General features: G+C 48.6%; 2 protein-coding genes across 6 annotated transcripts in view; one reads left to right on the forward strand and one right to left on the reverse strand.

The window, feature by feature from the left end:
- TSPAN18 (tetraspanin 18) overlaps positions 1-9,757 on the forward strand; it is a 120,693-nt gene extending 110,936 nt beyond the window's left edge. For all 4 annotated transcript variants that reach the window (XM_042038785.1, XM_042038784.1, XM_042038783.1 and 1 more), the window contains 4 exons: positions 799-897; positions 2,122-2,301; positions 5,130-5,213; positions 6,171-9,757. In XM_042038785.1, the coding sequence (XP_041894719.1) occupies positions 799-897; positions 2,122-2,301; positions 5,130-5,213; positions 6,171-6,218 (411 nt within the window). In that variant the 3' untranslated portion in view covers positions 6,219-9,757. The remainder of the gene's footprint in view (positions 1-798; positions 898-2,121; positions 2,302-5,129; positions 5,214-6,170) is intronic.
- The window catches only part of TP53I11 (tumor protein p53 inducible protein 11), a 23,985-nt gene continuing 14,498 nt past the window's right edge, over positions 9,745-19,231 (reverse strand). For both annotated transcript variants that reach the window (XM_042038786.1, XM_042038787.1), the window contains exons 2-7: positions 16,830-17,193; positions 16,229-16,287; positions 15,607-15,655; positions 15,078-15,174; positions 14,452-14,553; positions 9,745-13,507 (exon numbers count right to left, since the gene is read on the reverse strand). In XM_042038786.1, the coding sequence (XP_041894720.1) occupies positions 13,374-13,507; positions 14,452-14,553; positions 15,078-15,174; positions 15,607-15,655; positions 16,229-16,287; positions 16,830-16,958 (570 nt within the window). In that variant the 5' untranslated portion in view covers positions 16,959-17,193 and the 3' untranslated portion in view covers positions 9,745-13,373. The remainder of the gene's footprint in view (positions 13,508-14,451; positions 14,554-15,077; positions 15,175-15,606; positions 15,656-16,228; positions 16,288-16,829; positions 17,194-19,231) is intronic.

The raw sequence follows: 19,231 nt of genomic DNA on the forward strand, positions 1-19,231 counted from the left end.
TTTTCTGTTTTACTGTAAATATAAACAAGGGTAAATGAAATTCCAATAATTTATATTGTTGACTTTTGGAAAAATGTTTAAATTATCTAAACACAAATATAAAGAGGATTTTTTTTTATTTATGTACGCAGGTTAGTTTAGATAATCTAAAGCATTGTCAAGGAAATAGTGTTTTTTTCTGATTAATAAGCTGAATTGACTATTTCCTATTCATTATGTGTTTTTTAATTCTTTTTCTTTTCCAGAAAGTTTCATGTTAGGGCTTCATTCTGCCTTCTCACACATGGAAGTAAATTCAGAGCAGTTCCCCTATTGTTAGTAGGAAGTTAACTGGTTTGAAGGAAAAGTGGAGTGGAAAATCATGCTTTGCTTGTGGACTTCATGAAGCACACCAAGTGAAAATACAGTTTGGGCATGGATTTGACAATCTTTGTAAAATCTGGTTTAGGCCTGTTTCAATTTATGAAATACTTTCAAATAGTGCTGAAAATTTAAAAAAAAAAAAAACCAACAAAAACTAAAACCAACCAACATTTAAGTGTAAACATGATCTTAATTATCTTAGAAGTACAGATATAATTCAGTCCCTGATTTTAATGAGTGACAGTTTTATTCAACAGGTATCCTTCACTGTATACATAGATATGGCTCAGCCAATGGCTTTTCACATATTTCTCCTATGAGGTTTGCAAAAAAAAAGAACAAACCCAAAAAAACAAAGAACCCCCAGCATTCACAGAAGGGAGCTTTGGGAAATGTTGGCAATAGCCTTTACATTTCCACCTGTTTGTATTTCAGCTGACCAGAGAGTTTTTCACCAAGGAGCTGAAGAAGCATTACCAGAGGAACAATGACACGGATGTCTTCTCTTCCACCTGGAACTCTGTTATGATCACAGTAAGTCAGACAGCACCAGCCCCATTCTGCCCGTGGTCAGTGGCCACCAACATGCTGCTCAGCCCACACCCTCCGCTCTCCCAGGGTCAGCCTGCTTCAACCATCCTGTTGTGTCCAGCCGAGCACCAGGGCTTGTGGTTGAAGGGAGGTGAGACTTTGGCTGGCAGTCAGTCTCTCAAATGGAGATGCCAGTTCTGAGAGAGACACTCTTAATGACTGCATCAGGGTCACCTGATTTGCCAAAACCTGAGGCATTGGACCTAAATGGGTACCCCCAGTTTTCAAATATCAGGCACAGAGAGCAGTGGAGGTGCCTGCAACTGGGTATCACTGCATTTGCTCTGGGCCTTCTACCTTGCAGTCTGCTTCAGAATTATTCCCAGCCAACAGCTACCAAAAGCTGGCATTAACTAATGTTTTGTGGTTAACAGCAGCTTAGGCAGGAGTGTTTATGATATATTTTCACTACAGAAATAATAGCCATCAAAATCGACTTTGTCATTACATCCCTAACCGGGCAGGTTACAGGTTGACTGCCATTGGAACTGCAGTTGTTAATGCGTACCACAAGAAGTTCAGTCTGTGTGTGTGTGTGTGTACACGTGTTAGTGCTCTGCACACCCCATGGTGTGTCCCTTCAGGAGTGAAAAGCAGGATGTCAGCCTCTGCAGATGAAAAGTCAATTTTAATCTTAAAAGGAAAAGATGATTGCTGCCCTTCATGCTGATTCAGGACTTTATTAAAGATATTTCCTCTTGCTGACTGAAAGGAGACAGAGTCAGGGTATGACTTGAATCCTTAAAAAGCATCTGACTGGAATCCTAAAGAGGGACCTTATTCGAATCACCTAGCAGTGCCTTTAAGCAGCAACGATCCTGGCCATTAGCCATGGGGAGAAGGGGTGGTTGGGAGCCTGGGCTGTACTGCTGGGTGATCTCAAGCAAGTCGTTCTGGATATGCCCCAAAGCCCCGTGTAGTTTGCAGCAATATTCCCAGTAGTACCTTAGAATCTACAGTATGACATAGAAACAGTGGGACTTCATAAAGACTTCAATGAAACAGAAGCTCCAACGTATGAGCACAATCCACTACTTTGGAAAGAACAGTTGTCTCTGCTTTGACTAAAGCTTTGATCCCTATGAGAATAGGTCTTAGATTCGTCACGTCTGCTTTCAGGGAAAGGTATCAATTCTGTTTTCCTTTCTTCTCTGTGCCTCTCCCTAGTTTGCCTGCTGTGGCGTGAATGGACCAGAAGATTTTGAAGCTATCCCTCATCTTCCATACTCCTCTTTGGAAGGGGCGACACCGGAGGCTTGTTGCCAGCGAGAGCTGCAGAGCCGGGAAGGGATGTTTGTCAACAAGGAAGCTTGTCTATCAGGCATGGAGAGGTTTCAGAACCGGCAGGTAAGGGAGGCTGAACGCTGGGAAAAGGAGTCTCACAGGGGGCAGAGAGACAGCCGCAGTGGCCATGGGTAGCTAGTGGATCTGGCAGGCCCTGACTGTACCTCACATCCTAGTTACACTCCTGTTGACAGCTTTTGAAGTGATGGTATGTGGCTGATTTTGAAAATCCCATTTCATTGCATACACTGCTAAGTCCATGTTGTGCTGTATCATCAGAAATATGAAGATTTTCCTAAGAGACTGAGAGGTAAGGTGGGAATTTAGATCAAGTTCTGTTGTGTTTCTGAAGGTTAGAACTATCTCTGAGAAGTTAATTAGCAAGCCAGCACAGGTCAGGTAGGATGGGATGGAGTTGACTCTTACTGGCTACAGGAGGGGTTCCAATTTAGTTCACAAAGACTCCTAATCATTATATACAATCAAAACATCAAGGGTTAAACAGCCACAGAAAACCATGTCTGTTTCCTAAGGAAGAAAAGAATTGGAGAGCTGCATTTCTCTGCTTCTTTTATCTTTACCTTAGAAAAATGGCATTTCTTACAGTTGTCTTCCAGTACCTACAGGGATCCTACAAGAAAGCTGGAGAGGGACATTTTATAAGGGTGTGTAGTGATAGGACAAGGAGGAATGGCCTTAAACTGAAAGAGTGTAGTTTTAGTCCAGATATTACCAAAGAAACTATTGACTGTGAGGGTGGTGAGATGCTGAAAAAGGTTGTCCAGAGAAGTTGTGGATGCCTGATCACTAGAAGTGCTCATGGCCAGGTTGGATGGGGCATTGAGCATCCTGGTCTAGTGACAGGTGCTCCTGACTGTAGCAGAGGGGTTGAAAGTAGGTGATCTTTAAGGTCCTGCCCAACCCAAACCATTCTATAGTTCTATTCTATGATTGTTTTGCCAGGCCTCTTGGCTTGGCAATTTTTTGCAATACTGGGCTGGGACAAGACAGTTCATCCCATTGACACTGGGTCAAGTTTCCTTCCAATGTCACCAAGACGTGATGTTTAAGAAACTTTCCAGCAAAGTTCCTGACTGTGTTCACCACAGCATTAGTTAAACCAACTGAGCTCTGTATTGACAGTATGTACAAGCCTCCTTCTCCCTCCAGACTAGGCAGTGGTCCTCTTTTCAGCACTTAAGAGCAGATTGAGAAAGAGAAGGAAGGAGTTTGGAAGCAGCATGTGAACTGTTCCTTGGCTGGCAGCTGGAAGTGGTTGGCAAAGGCAGTCTGGGTGAGATCATAGCAGACAGCACCATGCTGCTTCTGCCAGGTCTGATTGCTGGGAATAGATAGGGAGGAGAGAGATGACACACAGCAGGGAGGGAAAGAGAAATGCATTTTGAGAAAGAGGGTTAAAGTTTTCCCTGTGTAGTGATGCTGAGGCTTACAACTTCCATGGAAAGGGAAGGTTTCCTGCAAGCCCATGTCACCACAGAGTGTTGGTGGGAGAAGCTGTGTGCACAGCAAGTGTCACCAAGCACAGTGGTGCACTTCTGTAAAGTAGGAGAGACAATCTCAAGCAACTGAGAGCTGAATTGAGGCATTGCTGGAGCAAAGTCAAGCTCTTGGGACACCATGCTGGTAGGACAGTGCTGACCATGCTTGTGCTCACCCCTGTCTGTTGCCAGCTGAGCAGAGCATGCTGGAGGCTGGGTTAAGGTTGGAGGTCTGGCAAGTACATTTGTTACTGGACTGGATGCTTTCCTCTGAAAATTTGGCTGAAACATGTCTGGAAGAGGGCTGATGCTGAGTGGTCTCATGTTGACAAAAGCATGGTTTTAACAGCTCAGTTACTGCCCCAGCAGTCTGTGTCCCCTAGGCTGGCCTCATGAGTGAATCCTCTCCATGTCCTTCCTCACTCTCTGCTGGTTGTGCCTCACTCACAGCGAGCAGGCTCTGGCATGGACAGAAGTACATAACTATTGTACTGTCTTTGCAGTTCCAATGCTTTCATTAAGGGTGGAAGGAAAAAACCCAGGTAATCGAAACATCCTAGCAGTACAGATAGGATTAAAATGTATGTGTGAAGTATATTCTCAGTGGAGAGGAAGCTGCTTTTCATACTGGACAAACTCCAATCTGCTTCTCTTTTTATGTGTCCCGTGTTTGCAGAAATTTCCCAGTGGGTTGAAATTTTATGCTGGGAGAACTGAGGCCAGGATAAGCTGGTGATTTCCAGAAACATCCTGAAACCTTTGCAGGAAGATCTACCTGCTGTTAATTGTATTAGCAATAATAAATTTAATTAAGGGTGATGGTGGCTATGCTTCATAAGTGGAATAATTGCCATAGTGCATGGCCCTGAGTTCTTAATGAAATTCTTCTCCAATAGTGAGATCAGCAGGTGTTCAGCCAGCCTCTTTTGGGGCAAAGCACAGAGAAAAGGTCCTGGGCTGCTAAAGACCTGCTGGCTGTGAGAGATGAATCAAGAATCTCCTGCCTTGGCTTTAAATAAATCATCCTTTTCACTAGCAGCCTGGGATGTCTGTCACCTGCAGTGAGTGTCCTTCCCTCTGTGCTTAGTCTCTGCCCTTTGCAGATGGCGTTCCTCTCTGTGCTGCTCCTCTCCGCCCTGCAAGAACTTGCAGCTCCTCATGGTCAGTGAGGGGTGTGAACCATTCCCACCCCACTACAGCAAAACCTTCCCCTCCCCAGCACTGTCCTGTGGATCTCTGCCTCCTGTGCCGTGGGGCTGGGTGAGGTGGTGAGAGGGAGCCGTGCTTGTGGTGCCTGGGTCTGAGAGCACCTCGCGTCCTAGTGAGGGCTCTGCTGGGAGAACAACAAAATGTGCTGCTCAGGTGTGTCTCACCACGTTTTGTCTTTCCTAGGGCTGCTACACCGTGATCCTGAACTCCTTTGAGACGTACGTGTACCTGGCAGGAGCCCTGGCCATCGGAGTGCTGGCTATTGAGGTACTTACTGTTGTCCGCCTGGAACAAAAGCGGGGGCAGTAACACATCCAGCAGCGAGGCAAACAGGCAGCTGCTCCCCCTCGCCAAGGGAAGCTGCTCTGGCAAAGTGCAAGCAGGCTCTCAACGCGTGGTTTTAACTGCCTGGAAAGAGGCTCCTCGATCCTGTGACACAACAGGCAGGGAAACACCCAATGCCACACGCCTGCAGTGCCACCTCGTGCCGGGCCTGCACAGAGCTCGGGCCCTGCCACGCTGGCCACAGGGCCTTCGGGGATGCACCGCTCGCCACGGGGCCCGCACTGCCACTGCTCCCACTGCCGCAGTGCCCGGCAAGCTGACCGATCTGTCACTTGGTTAACGTGTTCAAACCCGGCCTGTGCTTTAAAACCTTCTGCTTAGAGCCTGAAACTGTATGGAACCCAGAGCATCTCCATCGTCCTGCATCAGTACCCACTTCTTTGGTGATGTCTCTGACGAACATCCATCCACCAGACATGGTTTTAGCCCACAAGTGATGTCCCTGTGGCATTGCAGGGAAAAGGCTGGGTACTTTTAAAGTCCCCCATGTTGTGCAAAGGAGGGAGGTCTGGGCAGAGGCCCAGCAGCCTCCCTCAAAGGCTGTGCTGTGCCCATCCCAGGCAGCAGCAATGATGTGCAGAGCAGGGACAGTGAATCCTGCACCCCTGTGACACCAAGGGCAGTTTGGGAATGAAGCCAGGCTGCTGCTGGATCCACTAACAGTTTGGGGGGGAGAGAGGGGCAGGGAAAAGAGTTTTGCCACAGCCTCCCCTGGGTGGTAAGGGTCCCCCTCTCTGCATCACTGAGTGCTGGGCAGGAGGGAGCAATGGGGGTGGTCCCAGGGCCAGGGAGGGCTTTGCCGATCTTCTGGCAGATGCAGCTGACATTTATGGTTCTCTGTTTTGTTTTTGCCCTCTTCTTCCCCCCTCCTCTTCTCAGCTGTTTGCCATGATCTTTGCTATGTGTCTCTTTCGAGGGATCCAGTAAGAAGTGGCCCATGAACCACCATGTTCCCCACATGCTCAGAAGAAAGAAGGAAAATCCGAAGAAACAAAACCTGAAAACACCCAAAAAACTTTATTTTTTTTAACAAAATGGGACAGGGAGAAAAAATGAAAAGAAAAAAAGAGGGTTGTAATATATGAATGACCAAAAGGATTGTACTTCAGGGGCTGGAACTTTGAGGTGATGTGCACTACACTGTACACCAGACCCTTGCCCAGAGCCACCCGCAGCAGCTGTGGAGCAGGAGCCAGCGCAGCCAATTGCACTAGAGATGGACGGAGCTGGGAGGATGAGCACAGCTGCCTCTCACACCAGGCTGAGCCTGCCATTTACCACTTTATCATGCTTTAGACAACAAAGGACTCAAGAACAGACATGCAGGGGCTGGATAAGGCAACAGGTTGGCCTTGACTGTCCAGGTGGGTTTGAAACAAGCAGTGGTGGCTTGTCTAAGCAGGTGTTGTCAACGTTTGTGTGATTCTGGCTTTGATTTCCAGCCACAGGATGAAAACACACATTCTTCAGTGGAAGCTTTGCCCCTGTCATGTGAAACTTGTCAGAGAAGTCAAGCACTTGAGTGAGGCTGGCTTTTCTCTGGAACTCCAAGCAGGGGCAGCGTGATCTAACTTAGCGACAGGACTCAGCTAAGGCTGGCTGAGGGTCAAGAGTTTGGTGCCTACCTTTCTGTTTTTACTAAGATTTATTGTTCATTGTTGTGAAAGAGACCAAATGGTTCCCTGCTGTGTTCCCATCTCCTGGGAAAAATAATGGCTCTGGTCAAGCATCATTGATACTGCTGCCTTCCTGAGAAGGGGAGGATATAATGTTTAAAACTTGTCAGCCTTTGCCTCTCCTCTGATACTTGCAAAAAAATGGGTTTGTGGTGCTCTGTTAGCATAAATATTTGCAGTGATTCCTGCATGCTTTTCCAGCCCTAAGGGGAGGTCCAGACATGGTGCTGGATTGGAGAGGCTGAAGTTTGTCAACCACTCCCATGCTGTTTTCCTGGACCAGTCTGATGGAATAATTTCTGGTCAGAGAACTTCCCCTGAGATTCTCCCATGGGCTCATGATGAAAGTAATCATCAAGTCAGAATTGTTTTAGCTGATAGTGTTTCCTCCCTTGAGATAGTTTGGTATTTAACTAACATGTCAGCCACTCAATCATTTGGAAGTGAACTTGAGAAAGATGCCTGGGACTGGATCTTGGTCAGAGATTAAGCTGGAGCTGCTGAGCCCCCAGGCAGGCTCCAACAGCACCCAGTGTGCAGCCAAACTGCTCCAGCTGCTGCTCCTGTGGCGGTGGATATTCACTCAGACAGGTGACCGGTTTGTCTCATCTGGAATCATCAATCCCTGTTGCCTTAATTGTTCATCAGGTCACTTATTCCCTGACCCCAAACACATTTTACCTGGGGAATTACAGAAGGGGCTGTGGTTTCTTGTTTAGATTAGGTCTTTTTACAGATTTTATAGGCTCAGATTATGGGAGCACTTTTATACAGACTCAAGACAGCTCCTCTGAAAGCTGTAATTTCTGGCAAGGAAGGAGAAGAGCATTAAACTTTGTGCCCAGGTTTTGCAACAGCATGTTCATCCTCTGGCTGTTCCCTCAGACCCCTGGGGCTGTGTCCCTTGAGCTCTCCCAGTGGCACCGCACGGGCTACAGGCAAGGAAGGAAAACAGCAGAAAGCCTGGGCCATAACAGATGAAGATCATGGCTAAATATCTAGGTTGGGGAATCAGGATCCTAAGGAACAGGAAGGAGGCATTAGGAGCTTTTCCAAGCTTCATTTAAGAACAACAATCTGTTCATTGGCAGGAGAGGGCTGGGCAGGTAGAGCTGCAGGCCCCCCATGCTGCAGTCAGCATATTCCAGCAACCAAGTATGTGGCCAGGGCCGCTGAGCAGCGTCAGATGTTGCATTAAGCCTTGTGGAAAGCTGTTCTGAACTATTTCCCTCTGGACCTTCTTGTAATGAGGCATTTTAGCATTAAACTCTGCTCTGTTGTTTAATAAAGGAAAATAGTTTTGTTAGCCAAAACCCAGCAGTATTTTTTACTGGACAGCAGGTGCTGCACTTAAGATAAGAAAAATCTGTTCCATCTACCAGTCTTGTAGGCAATGGGCTGAGCAGAAAGCGAGCTTATCTGTTCTCCTTCTGCCTCAGGAGCTGGTGTCAGTGACTGTTCTGGGAGAGCAATTCCCAGGGAAGGAACAAAACTGTCAGCAGAGTTGATAATTTGGCTGGAGGTGATTGAAAGAAGCAGCACTGCCTCCCCCAGTCTCCAGTTTCTTCCTTTCCCCTCAGTTTATTATGCAGAGTTCTTAGGTCAGAGCCTGGCTGGCAAATACCCTCATTTGTGCATGGTGGGTGGCTGAAGGGAAAAAAAAGTCTTAAAGCCTTTTTCTGCCACCAGTGGCATGGGGGAAAAACCTGTTAGAGCTCGGGGAACCAGACCAAAGCAGCCAGAGCACCAAGTACTAAATGTACATGCCTGAAGTATGATTGCTAATGGCTTGTTTCTCTTTGGCTTTCCTAATTCTGTACTCATTGCTTTGTCTGTTTTCAAATTTATTGCTTTCCCTCTCTCCCTAATGATAGTCCCTGTACCTTCAAAAGGATCTCTTCTTCATCTGTTATTCTGGGCTGTGCACAGCTGTTTCTCCTCTACCTTTTCTGATCCCCCACTGGTCTTTCCTGTGTGAAAATTTCAAATCCTCTCTGCAGGCTGGCTCATGTGCCACTGGGAACACAGCTCAAAAGGCCAGGCAGCAATTCCAAACAAGAACTGGAGATAGCTGTAAAGATGTGTGCAAGTCTGAGAGGATCTGTGGCAGTTAGTAACATGGAGAAGGAATTTTCCTTGGGGGAATTTAACGAACAAGCAAGCCCAGAAAGCAGACTCCCAGTGTATGGCAAAGCACGTAAATTTGTTGGTTTTGTCCCTTGATTTCGTGGCTGCCCTCGCTGTTGTACAGTAGTTTTCAGAACTGTAGGCAGGAGAAGCAATTGTATTTTTGTACTTGTTTTTAACAGCTCTGGTGAGCATTTTGGGGTCAGGGGCTCAAGCTGGAGTCACTGCTGGCTGGAGAACTCGAGGCAGGCTGGAGAGCAGAAGGAGCTGCCATCTCCTTCGCTGTAGCACTGTGACCATGGCCCAAGCACCTTGGAGGGAGTAGCAGAGACCAGCCCAGGCAAGCCCCCAGCCCCTCTCAGCATCCCTGCCTCCTGGTTGCTATTTAATGCTCCAATGACTGACTGTCACAAATGCCTGGGAAAAGGGCTGTGTGTGAAATAATGTTTGAAATCTATTTTAAAAAAATGTAAATGTTCTTTTTATTAGATAGTGGAGCTAATTTATCCTGTATTCCCTACTGTAATGCTTTTTTATATTGAAAGGAAATTTTTTTTGGTAATATAAACCAGAACACAAGCCTGAAGCGCACTCTGCACGGTTTTTGTGTGCATTTCTTAAAAAAAACCCCAAAAAATAAAAGAAAGATATTGTGACAGTGAAGTGAAACAGCTTTAATTTTCACTATTTGCTTGGTGTTAAGTACAGTCACTTTCTTACCAGAAGAGAAATAAACTCAGGTACAGCAGCTAAAATGAGGTATAAATTGAAGTGTCCCATTCTCCCCTACACCACCACCCCCCACCCACACCCTCCCAAGTAAAAACCCTTGACCAGAAAAGAGGCCAGCTTAGGACAGACAGAGCCTCTCCTGTGTCACCAGCTCCAGTTTGCCAGATATTGGTTAGGCGCGAACAAGATGATGTAGGGAGTTATGTGAATGATGCGTTTTCTTCACCCTCCAAAGAGAGGGCTCTGTGAATGCAACGGTTTGGGTTCATCCCTGGCAGAGAAAGTGGGTCAGCTTTAAGTCCTGGACTGTGCCTGCTTAGAGCACAATCCCCTGGGGAACAGACCCCCACTCCTGCACAGCACTGTACACATGCAGGAAGTTCACTGCAGTCTCCCTTGGGAGATGACATCGGTCCAAGGCCTCCCTCACAATGTAACAGATAAGGAAACTGAGGCCTGTGGAGATGGAGGTTTTTTGTCAGCAGATCAGTAGCAGAGCCTGAAGGGACACCTCAAGCTTTTGATCCCAAATTATGTTCTCAACTGCCACCTCCAGCTGTAATGTCAGCACTTCTGTCCTTGGGGACACAGGTCTGTGCAAAGGCTTTGGTATCCTCCTCCCTTTCTCCCCATTCACAACAGAGGGAAGACAACCACGTGCAGTTGTTTCTGGCAGTGCTGCAGCTGCTCTGTCTGGGCTCCATCCTCAAGGCACCCTGAGAAACTCCCTCCTAGGCTTCACCTGCTATACACTCACCACCTCCAATGGGCCTGGCAATGTTTCTCCTGCAACACCTTGCTGCTGAGAAGGGACATGCCAGGAACCACAGCTTAGTTGTAGAAGAGGTGTAGAGCTCCATATTTTCTACATGGTCCACTTACAGTAAGATGGAGCAAGAAGCATCAAAACAACTTCATCACTCCACTTTTGGGACTAGGTACTAAGTAGCATGAAATCTTTTAAGTGGCCACTCCCCCAGGCTTTGCTCTATGTTGGAGCAGAAGAAGCCATTGACTGGCAAACCTAGAAGTGCCAGACTGTTTCAAGTTTTGCAGAGGCAGCTGCTAATCAGGGGACCAGAGGAATCTGATCTCACCTTATTTAAAGCTACCCTGGAAAGCTGTAACCGCTTCCCCCACTCTCCCACTTGATCTAACCATCAACCATCTAATGTGAGAGCATTTGGATTACTGCTCTCACACAGTGCAGTAACTCATTTCTCTCACCTATGGGATGACACTTTAAGGTACTCTAATCGGACCCAAGTCATAACTAAGTTCATAGGACCTGTGGCCAACACAGATGGGAGGCAGCATTAAGAAGACTCTCCATTTCCTTCTTCTGTAAGATTGCTTTTGCTGTGGTAGGTTTTACTTGTCTGTCCTAGAAACATAATTTCCCACCCCCCTGAAAACCAACCATCAATCTGTGTATACATTCATGTGACACCCCAAAACACAAAGAATCAAGCTTCACGTACCTATACCCACAACTACAGCCAAAGTGCCACACTGAGGCCATTGCAGCTGCCCATGCAGGTGATGCACAGGGGGAGAGCAACAGCCACAGCATGCCATGCTCCAGCTCCTGCATGCTGCACCACTTGGTCTAATTTCTGATCCTCTCCAGCCTGCATTTGATCATTACTTGCCTCACAGGGAAAGGTTTACCTCTTAGAGCCCAATTCTTCCATCTGAACAGGAACACTCCTCTCAATTAAAAGTTTTAGTTGCTCAGTATCATTTTTGGACATGCTGAAAGCAGCTTGACAAGCGTGTATTGCTGTGAGGCTCCAGAACTTAGCCTGCTGTTGGATGTTGCCTCTCCATTTGATTTACCTATTAGGCAAAGAACTAAGTTACAGTTGTGATGTTTCCTGATTCAACTATTTCCAGCATTCTTAGGTGACAGGCATTTTGCATGGCCGGTAAGTACAATGCACACAGTGTCCCAAGCTTATGCAGCTGCTTCTAAATGCCAAAAGCACTAACACAACATACAGTAACTACCCACTACCTTCTTCTAACTCTACTAAGGTATTAAATAGCAATAGCTGTAGATCCCAGTCTCACCAGTGGCTTGAGGACTGTTGTTCACACAAGCAGTTCTGTTTGTATAGGAATCCTCCTACTGGGATTTTGGAACGCCAGCTATATTCCAGAGCATGCTTTGATCCAGTGAACAGTAGTGCATGAGTAAGAAGTCCATATCCGGTACACAGACCTTCTGGCTTTAGTCCCATGGAGAATAAAAAATGCTGCCTCAAGGTGTGGACAAGGATAATCCACAAGGAAAGCACTAGGAAGCAGGGCAGTCAATGCTGTTAAGCCCAGGAGGTGCTGGAGAAACTGGCCAGAGAGTACTAAAGCACATTTAGTCTGTCCTTGCCTTCATATGCTCCGCTCCTTGCTGTTCTTCATCCCAGTTAAATATGAACTATCTTAATGCTACAAACTTTGGTCCTCTCTTCTCGAGATCAGAAGAGATATGATGCCTGCAGATGTTAGCAGAATTGGAACACCATCTCCCACAGCCAGGGGCCATGTCTAGAGGCTGCTCCCTGGCCCAAGCATCTGTGCAGATGCTCTTACTATTACAGTACTCTGCTCTTACTAGTGCTAACCACAGCAGCACTGCTCAACTAAAGCATCAGGTGCTGCTGCACATCCACCACTGCTACTACCATCAGTAAAGCTTCAACTGTGTGAAGTGTTCTGGGGTGAAGGGACAGGACCCCCGCCTAGAAACTTCATGACACACCCCAAACAAGGGGATGTCTTTGTGCTCAATGGGCTATTTCCAATAGCTTCCTTCACTTCTCACATCTTGTAATTCAAGTTGCTCCACTCTTCCCAGTGCTGTCCCTTCAGAGGGAATAAGCAAGGGTTCTCCCTCTTCTTTTGCTGTATCTCCTGCCCAGCTCTGCACAGCATCCAGTGCAAAACTATGAACTACACAAAAATGCACCTCTGGCAGCGAGGAAAGAAGAGCTGTTTGCAAAGCACTGAACTTGACCCCATCCAGCTCCTGGCTACCTAGACAGTCAGTACTTGCTAAAAGGGGAACGGGCTGTAAACCAGGGGAGGTGCAGGGCTTACCAAGTAGAGTAGCCAAGTCCTTTGTTGGTTGTCTTGCTGCCCCGTCTCCTCAAGGGTTTGGTTTCGCTATGCTGGCCTTATTTTGTGCTTTGTTCCAGCGGGTTCAGAGCCTGTGATCCCATCAGCCAGTTCCCCCTAGAAAACTGGCATTTTTCCCTGAGCCTGCCAGGCCCACACACTTCCCTGAGCCTTCCTCCTGCTGCTCCTCACCTCCTGCAGAGGGGCTGGGGGGTCCCACCGATGTTGCTCCCCCCATTTCACCTGGCAATGCCACCAGCACTGGGTTACACACTGATTCATGCCGGTAAAGAAGGAAACTACTTTAGAACCAAAAGGGACCAACAAAAAAAAAAAAAAAAAAAAAAAAAAAAAAAAAAAAAAATTATAATGCAAAATTACCGACACAAACTCCCCCCTCCCACCTTTCCCATAACAAAAAGCCCAGGAATTAGACTTTCTTGGGACGACGTCCAACTTGGTAATAATAATAAATGCTGATGAGGATGAAGAGGGCTCGGCTGATCAGGAGGAGCACAGCACCTGTGGCTATCCGGCTACTCTCAACCAGGGAGACAGTGGTAACTGGAGGAGAAGGAGGGAGACAAGGCAGAGGTTGGTGATGCAAAACCAAAAGGAGACAAATAGCACAAAGCTGTTTTCTGCTGCCCTCTAATGCAGAGCTTCGGCAGGAACTGCTGAGCCTTGCGAGCACGGGAGCTTTCAGCACAGGCTCATTCACATGCACAGTGAACCCATGGCAGAGACTCTTCACTAGCTTTTTTTCACAGCCTTGAAGCTTGCCATGGATCCCAGAGCTCTCCCTTACCGAAACCCTGCTTTCACGGCAGCCTCATATTCAGGCAGCCTGAAACAGTCACTCGAGCAGATGTGAGTTTCCATTACTCTCAGGTGTTAATGTGGGAGCCACATCCTCCTGACTTTGCTTTGTTGCTTGAACACTTCAGTGCTGATAAACATTTCTCAACTTTAGGAACATCTACAAAATAGGCACAGTCCACACACATCGCCTCTATTGAACACCTCACTTTTTTGGCCACCAACACACAGCTCGTATCCAAACCAGCTACACATTGAGCTACCAAGACACACATACAAGAACCCCCTTCATTGTTAAACATAGATAAACTCCCTAGAAACAAGCTAAACTGTTATGCTCTGTTGTGGTAACACTGAACATCCCCCTTTTTAGTATAGGTTGCTACAATTTTTCTTTTTAGACCCTTGCATCTAGGCAGCCTGCTCCAGCAATGACCTGTGCTGGCTATGAAGCCCAGGACATTTTCAGGGAGAAAAATAAAGGAATTGTCAGAGGGTGATGTTTAACCTTTCAAGGAGCAGCTCAGGGCAGAGGCTATTCCATGGGGAAGCAAAAAAGACAAGCAGCTGGCAGGGAAAATACTCCACCACTGCTCACGCTGCTGCCCTGCCCACCGTCGATCCTCGTGGGCGCACAGCCTTCGCACCCTCCTCCTCCTCCTCGTCCCGGCCGGCCCGCGGGCACTCACCCAGGAACTGCACGGCGAAGTAGCAGGCCTCGGCCAGCAGGCTCCAGCGGATGATGGCCTTCTCGGCGGTGTACAGGGCGTTCCACATGATGAGCGCGATGCCTGCGGGGACAGTGGGGCGCGCTGCCCGAGGGCCGGGAGGGGAAGGGCCGCGCTTCCCGCCCGCCCCGCGCGGTGCCGCTGCAGGACGCGGCTCGGGCCCCTCTTCCTTCCCACACCGCTTCTCCCAGCTCCCCTCGCCTCCCGGCCCTTCGCCCCGCTCCTCCTGCGCCGCTGCCGGGATGCCGCCGCAGGCCCCAGCTCCCCTGCGGCTCCCGCTGAGCCCCAGCCGCAGCCCAGCGCCCTTGCCCGGGCCCTCTGCAGGCTGCCTTTGCTAGGGTACATGGGGTGCTCCCCCAGGGATTCAGAGCATGCACAGCTCTTCTTACCCCACCTGCAGCACGCCTGAACCCCTGCCAGGAAAAAGCAGCAGTAGCCAAGCTTTTCAAAATACCCCTCAGCACTTTCTTTGCTAACAGCAGATCTTCTGCTCTCCAGCTGCAGGTGTACGGCTGGGCATGGACTTTGTCCCCTGCTGCTGTTTTGGCCACCTGTCCCCTTACTCTGTACGGTGGTACAGCACTCACTGAGCAGGGCTCCTCCATAGAGCCGGATGGGAGTCTTGCTGCTCACCGATTCCTCCTCAAAGATGGCATCAAAGAGCTGGTCAGGGAAAACGAGGGCCTGGCAGAGGCAAGAGAGAAACTCAGCAACCTGAACTTGCTGGGGCCACCAAAATGTCCTCTTGGGCAGCAGTGCTCCAACATCATGCCTTTGTGGGATTGGAGCCACTGGCCAGGAAATTGGAAATTAAGGAGGCAAAAGAAATATCACCATGTCAGCTGCATGGCTGGTTTCTGTGGCCAAGGCTGCCATTCCTTGGTTTATGGGCCTTGCTAATGAAAACGGACTCTGGTGATAGGAGCGAACTGCCAAGGACACTGTTGGCAAAGCCCATTACTGAGACACAGCGAGGGCAAAGGCCTCGCAGGAGAAAGCAGTAGGAGCTGCTGGAGGCAGTGGAGAAAGATAAATGCCAGGGACCGAAGGGCCATGCTGAAGCACCCCTTTGGCAGTTGGGAGCTGGTTCTTCCCAGGACCACATCCCTCACTCACCATGATGGCAACCCCGGAAAACATGACGGCGGAAACCAGCTGCCAGACCCTGCGTGAGAGGGAAGACAGAGGACCCAGCATGAGCTTGGAGGTGACCCCATCACTCATACTTCACAAAGCATTTCTGGCTGCCTCCTTGTTCATCAGCCTTCACCCTTCCCACATGCACAAGCGAGGCAGCCAGAAACCTCCCATGGAAGGGCTCAGCTTTCCACATCCCGCTAGCTCCAGCCTCAGCATGCAGACCAACCTTGATGGTGAGACAGAGCCAGACTCTCCCTCACCCAAGCAAAGGAGGGAAATGACCCTGCCAAGAGGATGGTGCAAAGCAGGGTCCCCACAGGACATACCACCCTGTCATACAGTAGAACAGGAGCTCCTCCAGCCCCATGGAGCCCTTATAGTTCTCTGCACATGCAATGAGACAAGAACTCGAGGGCCTCGGGCTCATTTATGGGAGAAGAAGGCAGAGCTGATCTGGTTCCACAGCCTCCAAGAAGCCCCTGCAGGGAGCAGTGATGCTGGCACAGCAGCAGAGCTGGTGTCAGAAACCAGAGCTGTCAGGAATGCTGTGGCTGAGGGCCCTCAGATGACCCAGCTCCAAGGTGATCCAATACCTTACCTGAGTCCCAGTGGCTCCCGGACTGCAAACTTGATTTCATTTCCCAGTACTTGGCTAATCTGAAATTAAAATTCAAATGAAAGGCACAAGCTAAGCAGATCCTTCCCCAGTCTTTAGGCAGTACTCACCAGCCCAAAACTACATGCCTAATCCCATGTGGAAGTTTCTCTCAGAGGGCTGGAAGGAGGAGGAGGACAAGGGATTCATCTGTGACTCCTTGGTCCCAACACCTGCCTTGGTTTCCATCAGGAGCTACAGCCTCTACTGCTCCCTTACTGGGATCAGCCACCTGCAGCATGCAGGGGAAGGGTCAACACTAACTCTTTTTTCCTCTTATCTGTGTAAGAAGGGAACTGACTCCGCACACACATCACCTGCATGTCACATCCTGATGGAGCCCAGGCTCCTGCAGAGCCCTCAGCTTGTCTCAGCATCTGTCCTGCCCTCACGCGCACGCTGCCCAGAGCCGTGTGCATTCATGTGGACATGCTCCTGTTCACAATGCCTGGTGTGAATACCCCAAACCACATGGATGGCCAAACCCTGGGTTTCCCAGCATAAGGTCCCTTTTCCATCATTAGTGCACACAGGCTTCCCTCACCTTTGAGCGATGGACCTCGCCGTCGTCATCCTCCCCGCCGACGCCCAGGATCTTGCGTGTCTTCAGTCTGCTCACCAGGTCGGTCTGGCTGTGCTTCTTCATCAGTGGCGGGGGCTGCTTCGCTGCCATGGTGGTGGCCCTGCCCCGCCAAGCCCTTGGCTGTGAGGTGGCACAAGGAAGGTGCAGGAAGCGGCTCCGCTGTCACATGAAATTCCACGAGGTTTGGGGAAAATAAAACTGCCACAAAATCTTTCTGTTAGGCCGGCAGATGGCTCCTCATCCTTGTGGGGCACAGAGCCCTGGCAACGAGGCCGGCCCCAGTTACAGGTGGCTCATCTCGGGCTGATTCTGCCCTCACCGGGATCTGCCATAGGGGGAAAGAAAAAAATCAGAGCAGAGTGGCTTTAGCATGGACATTTAGTTATAAATGCTTTTAACCTACAAACCATAATCTTGTCTATCCCAGCATGAGGCAATGCCCAATAGTACCTCTTTGCTGGTTTTCAGATTAGGGGAATTAAATGCGTCTCAGACTAGGGGAATTAAAGTCATTAAGTAATACTTGGCCTTTTTTCTTTTCCCATGCAATACATCACATTCTTCAGCTGCCATTTCAGGTCAAACCCCAAACAAGTATCAGGTATTTATTTGTGTGTCTCCCCTCAGATGCTGCAGCCCCCACGTTGTGCCAGAACATATCAGCCCCTGAACAACAAGAAGCTGGAGGAATGATTTTCCCTGAAGACATGCTGCTTTCTGGGAAATGATGGCAATTAGAAACTACAAATACCATCTGGGATAAGTAAATACAGGGAACTGAGAGAATTGAAAAAGATAACTTCTGCCCTGGCATGGGTATAAAGGTACAGGTACTGAGTCCCATGAAATCCCTCTGTCTCATCCCGTAGTCATAAAACCCTGGAAACCCTTGGTTCAGAAAGCCTTTTCTTCCAATTTGTCTTCATTTCATCTGGGCTCAGCTGAACACAAACACTTTTTTCCATTTGCCTCTTCACCCTCCCAGAGACCCACTGAAATTCCCCCCCAGGCACCAAAGCACAGCTAATCCAAGTAAGTGTCGGGCTCAAGCACCAGCAGCCCCATGCCCCAGGCAAGCCTTCCCAGAGCTGCCCCAGGAGGAGACCATTTATGTTGATGTCTAAGTATTTCATGAGTCATTCGGGAGTAATAAAATGAGGTACAATTATTTTGGCATTGTGCATGCAGATGTTGTCCCAGTGCCTTGCAAGGGATTTCCCTCTCACAGGAAAACCCTTCCCTGTGGTGGTTCAGACAGGTTAACAGCGAGTCCTGTCTGTAAGTGCTCAACATAACTCTTTCTTTGAGGCAAAGTTGAGAGGTCTTGCTGGGATGGTTCAAAAGGTGAACCCCATGATCAAGGGTTTAATAAGATCCTTTGAGCAGAGCAGGCAAAATGCTTTTCAGTGAGCCAGTTGAGCTACTCAGTATTTTGAAGGTACTTCTTTTGGATTGTAGCATGGCTTGTTTGGCTGCTCTTATTCCACTGAATAGCTAAGCCCAGATTCCTGGAAAGGCAGCACAAAGCCAGATGCAGCAGTCAGGGTCCAGAAATATTCCAGAAGTGGGACAGTGGAAAAAAACTGCTCAGAAGGAAGGTAGAAGCTGTATACTCAGGCCTACCCTTGAGCATAAGGCAGGAAGCTCAAATGGTAGCTGACCAAAAGTAGTAGAAAAGTTTGAAAGATTTATCATGTCTGGGGCTTGCCAACCTAAACTGTCACAATAAATTGTGTGTATGCAAATCTAGGTAATGTGCACACAAAATCCACCCCAAAGCCAGAGTGATGTGTTTAAAAGAAAAGCTCGACCTCTTTAACTAGCTACAGTTTTTGCCATTTTTCCTGCTCCTGGCTGACCCAGACTCACCGGGTTGGATGCCGAGTGGTTTCCCACCAGAACTGCTGAAACCAGAGAAGACATGTGGCTGCGGTATTTCTAGCCCAGCATTTTCTGATCAAAGCCATCCATTCCAATGGTGAAGCAACACCCCTGTGGCGAATGCTCCTCTCTCTCACTGTGAGCCTCAGGACCACTCTGAGGCCATCCCACATCTCTAAAGTGAGGGAAAGTCTGGCAGAGCACCTGAGCAAGAGCATCCTACTGGCTCTCCTCAGGGGTAAGAGACTTGAGGCTTTCCGGTCTTGACAGGACTTGGGGTGCTGAGTGTGCTGGCCATACCATCCTGGCACTTCTGGATCCTTCCTAGTTTCTTGCTAGGGAAAGCCTGATACCCTCACCTCCTGCTCTGGCCTCATGGCCAGAAATGCAAAGGAAGGGAAGATGGATGGGGTGGGGGGGAGGGGTGGGGGAAGAAAGGAAGGAAGGAAGAAAAAATGAAGGAAGAACAAAAAAAAAAAAAA

Source organism: Corvus kubaryi, unplaced genomic scaffold (assembly GCF_017639235.1).
Source record: "Corvus kubaryi isolate FWS band 111438036 unplaced genomic scaffold, C.kubaryi_AGA036_p1.0 37392, whole genome shotgun sequence".
Taxonomy (NCBI): Eukaryota; Metazoa; Chordata; class Aves; order Passeriformes; family Corvidae; genus Corvus; species Corvus kubaryi.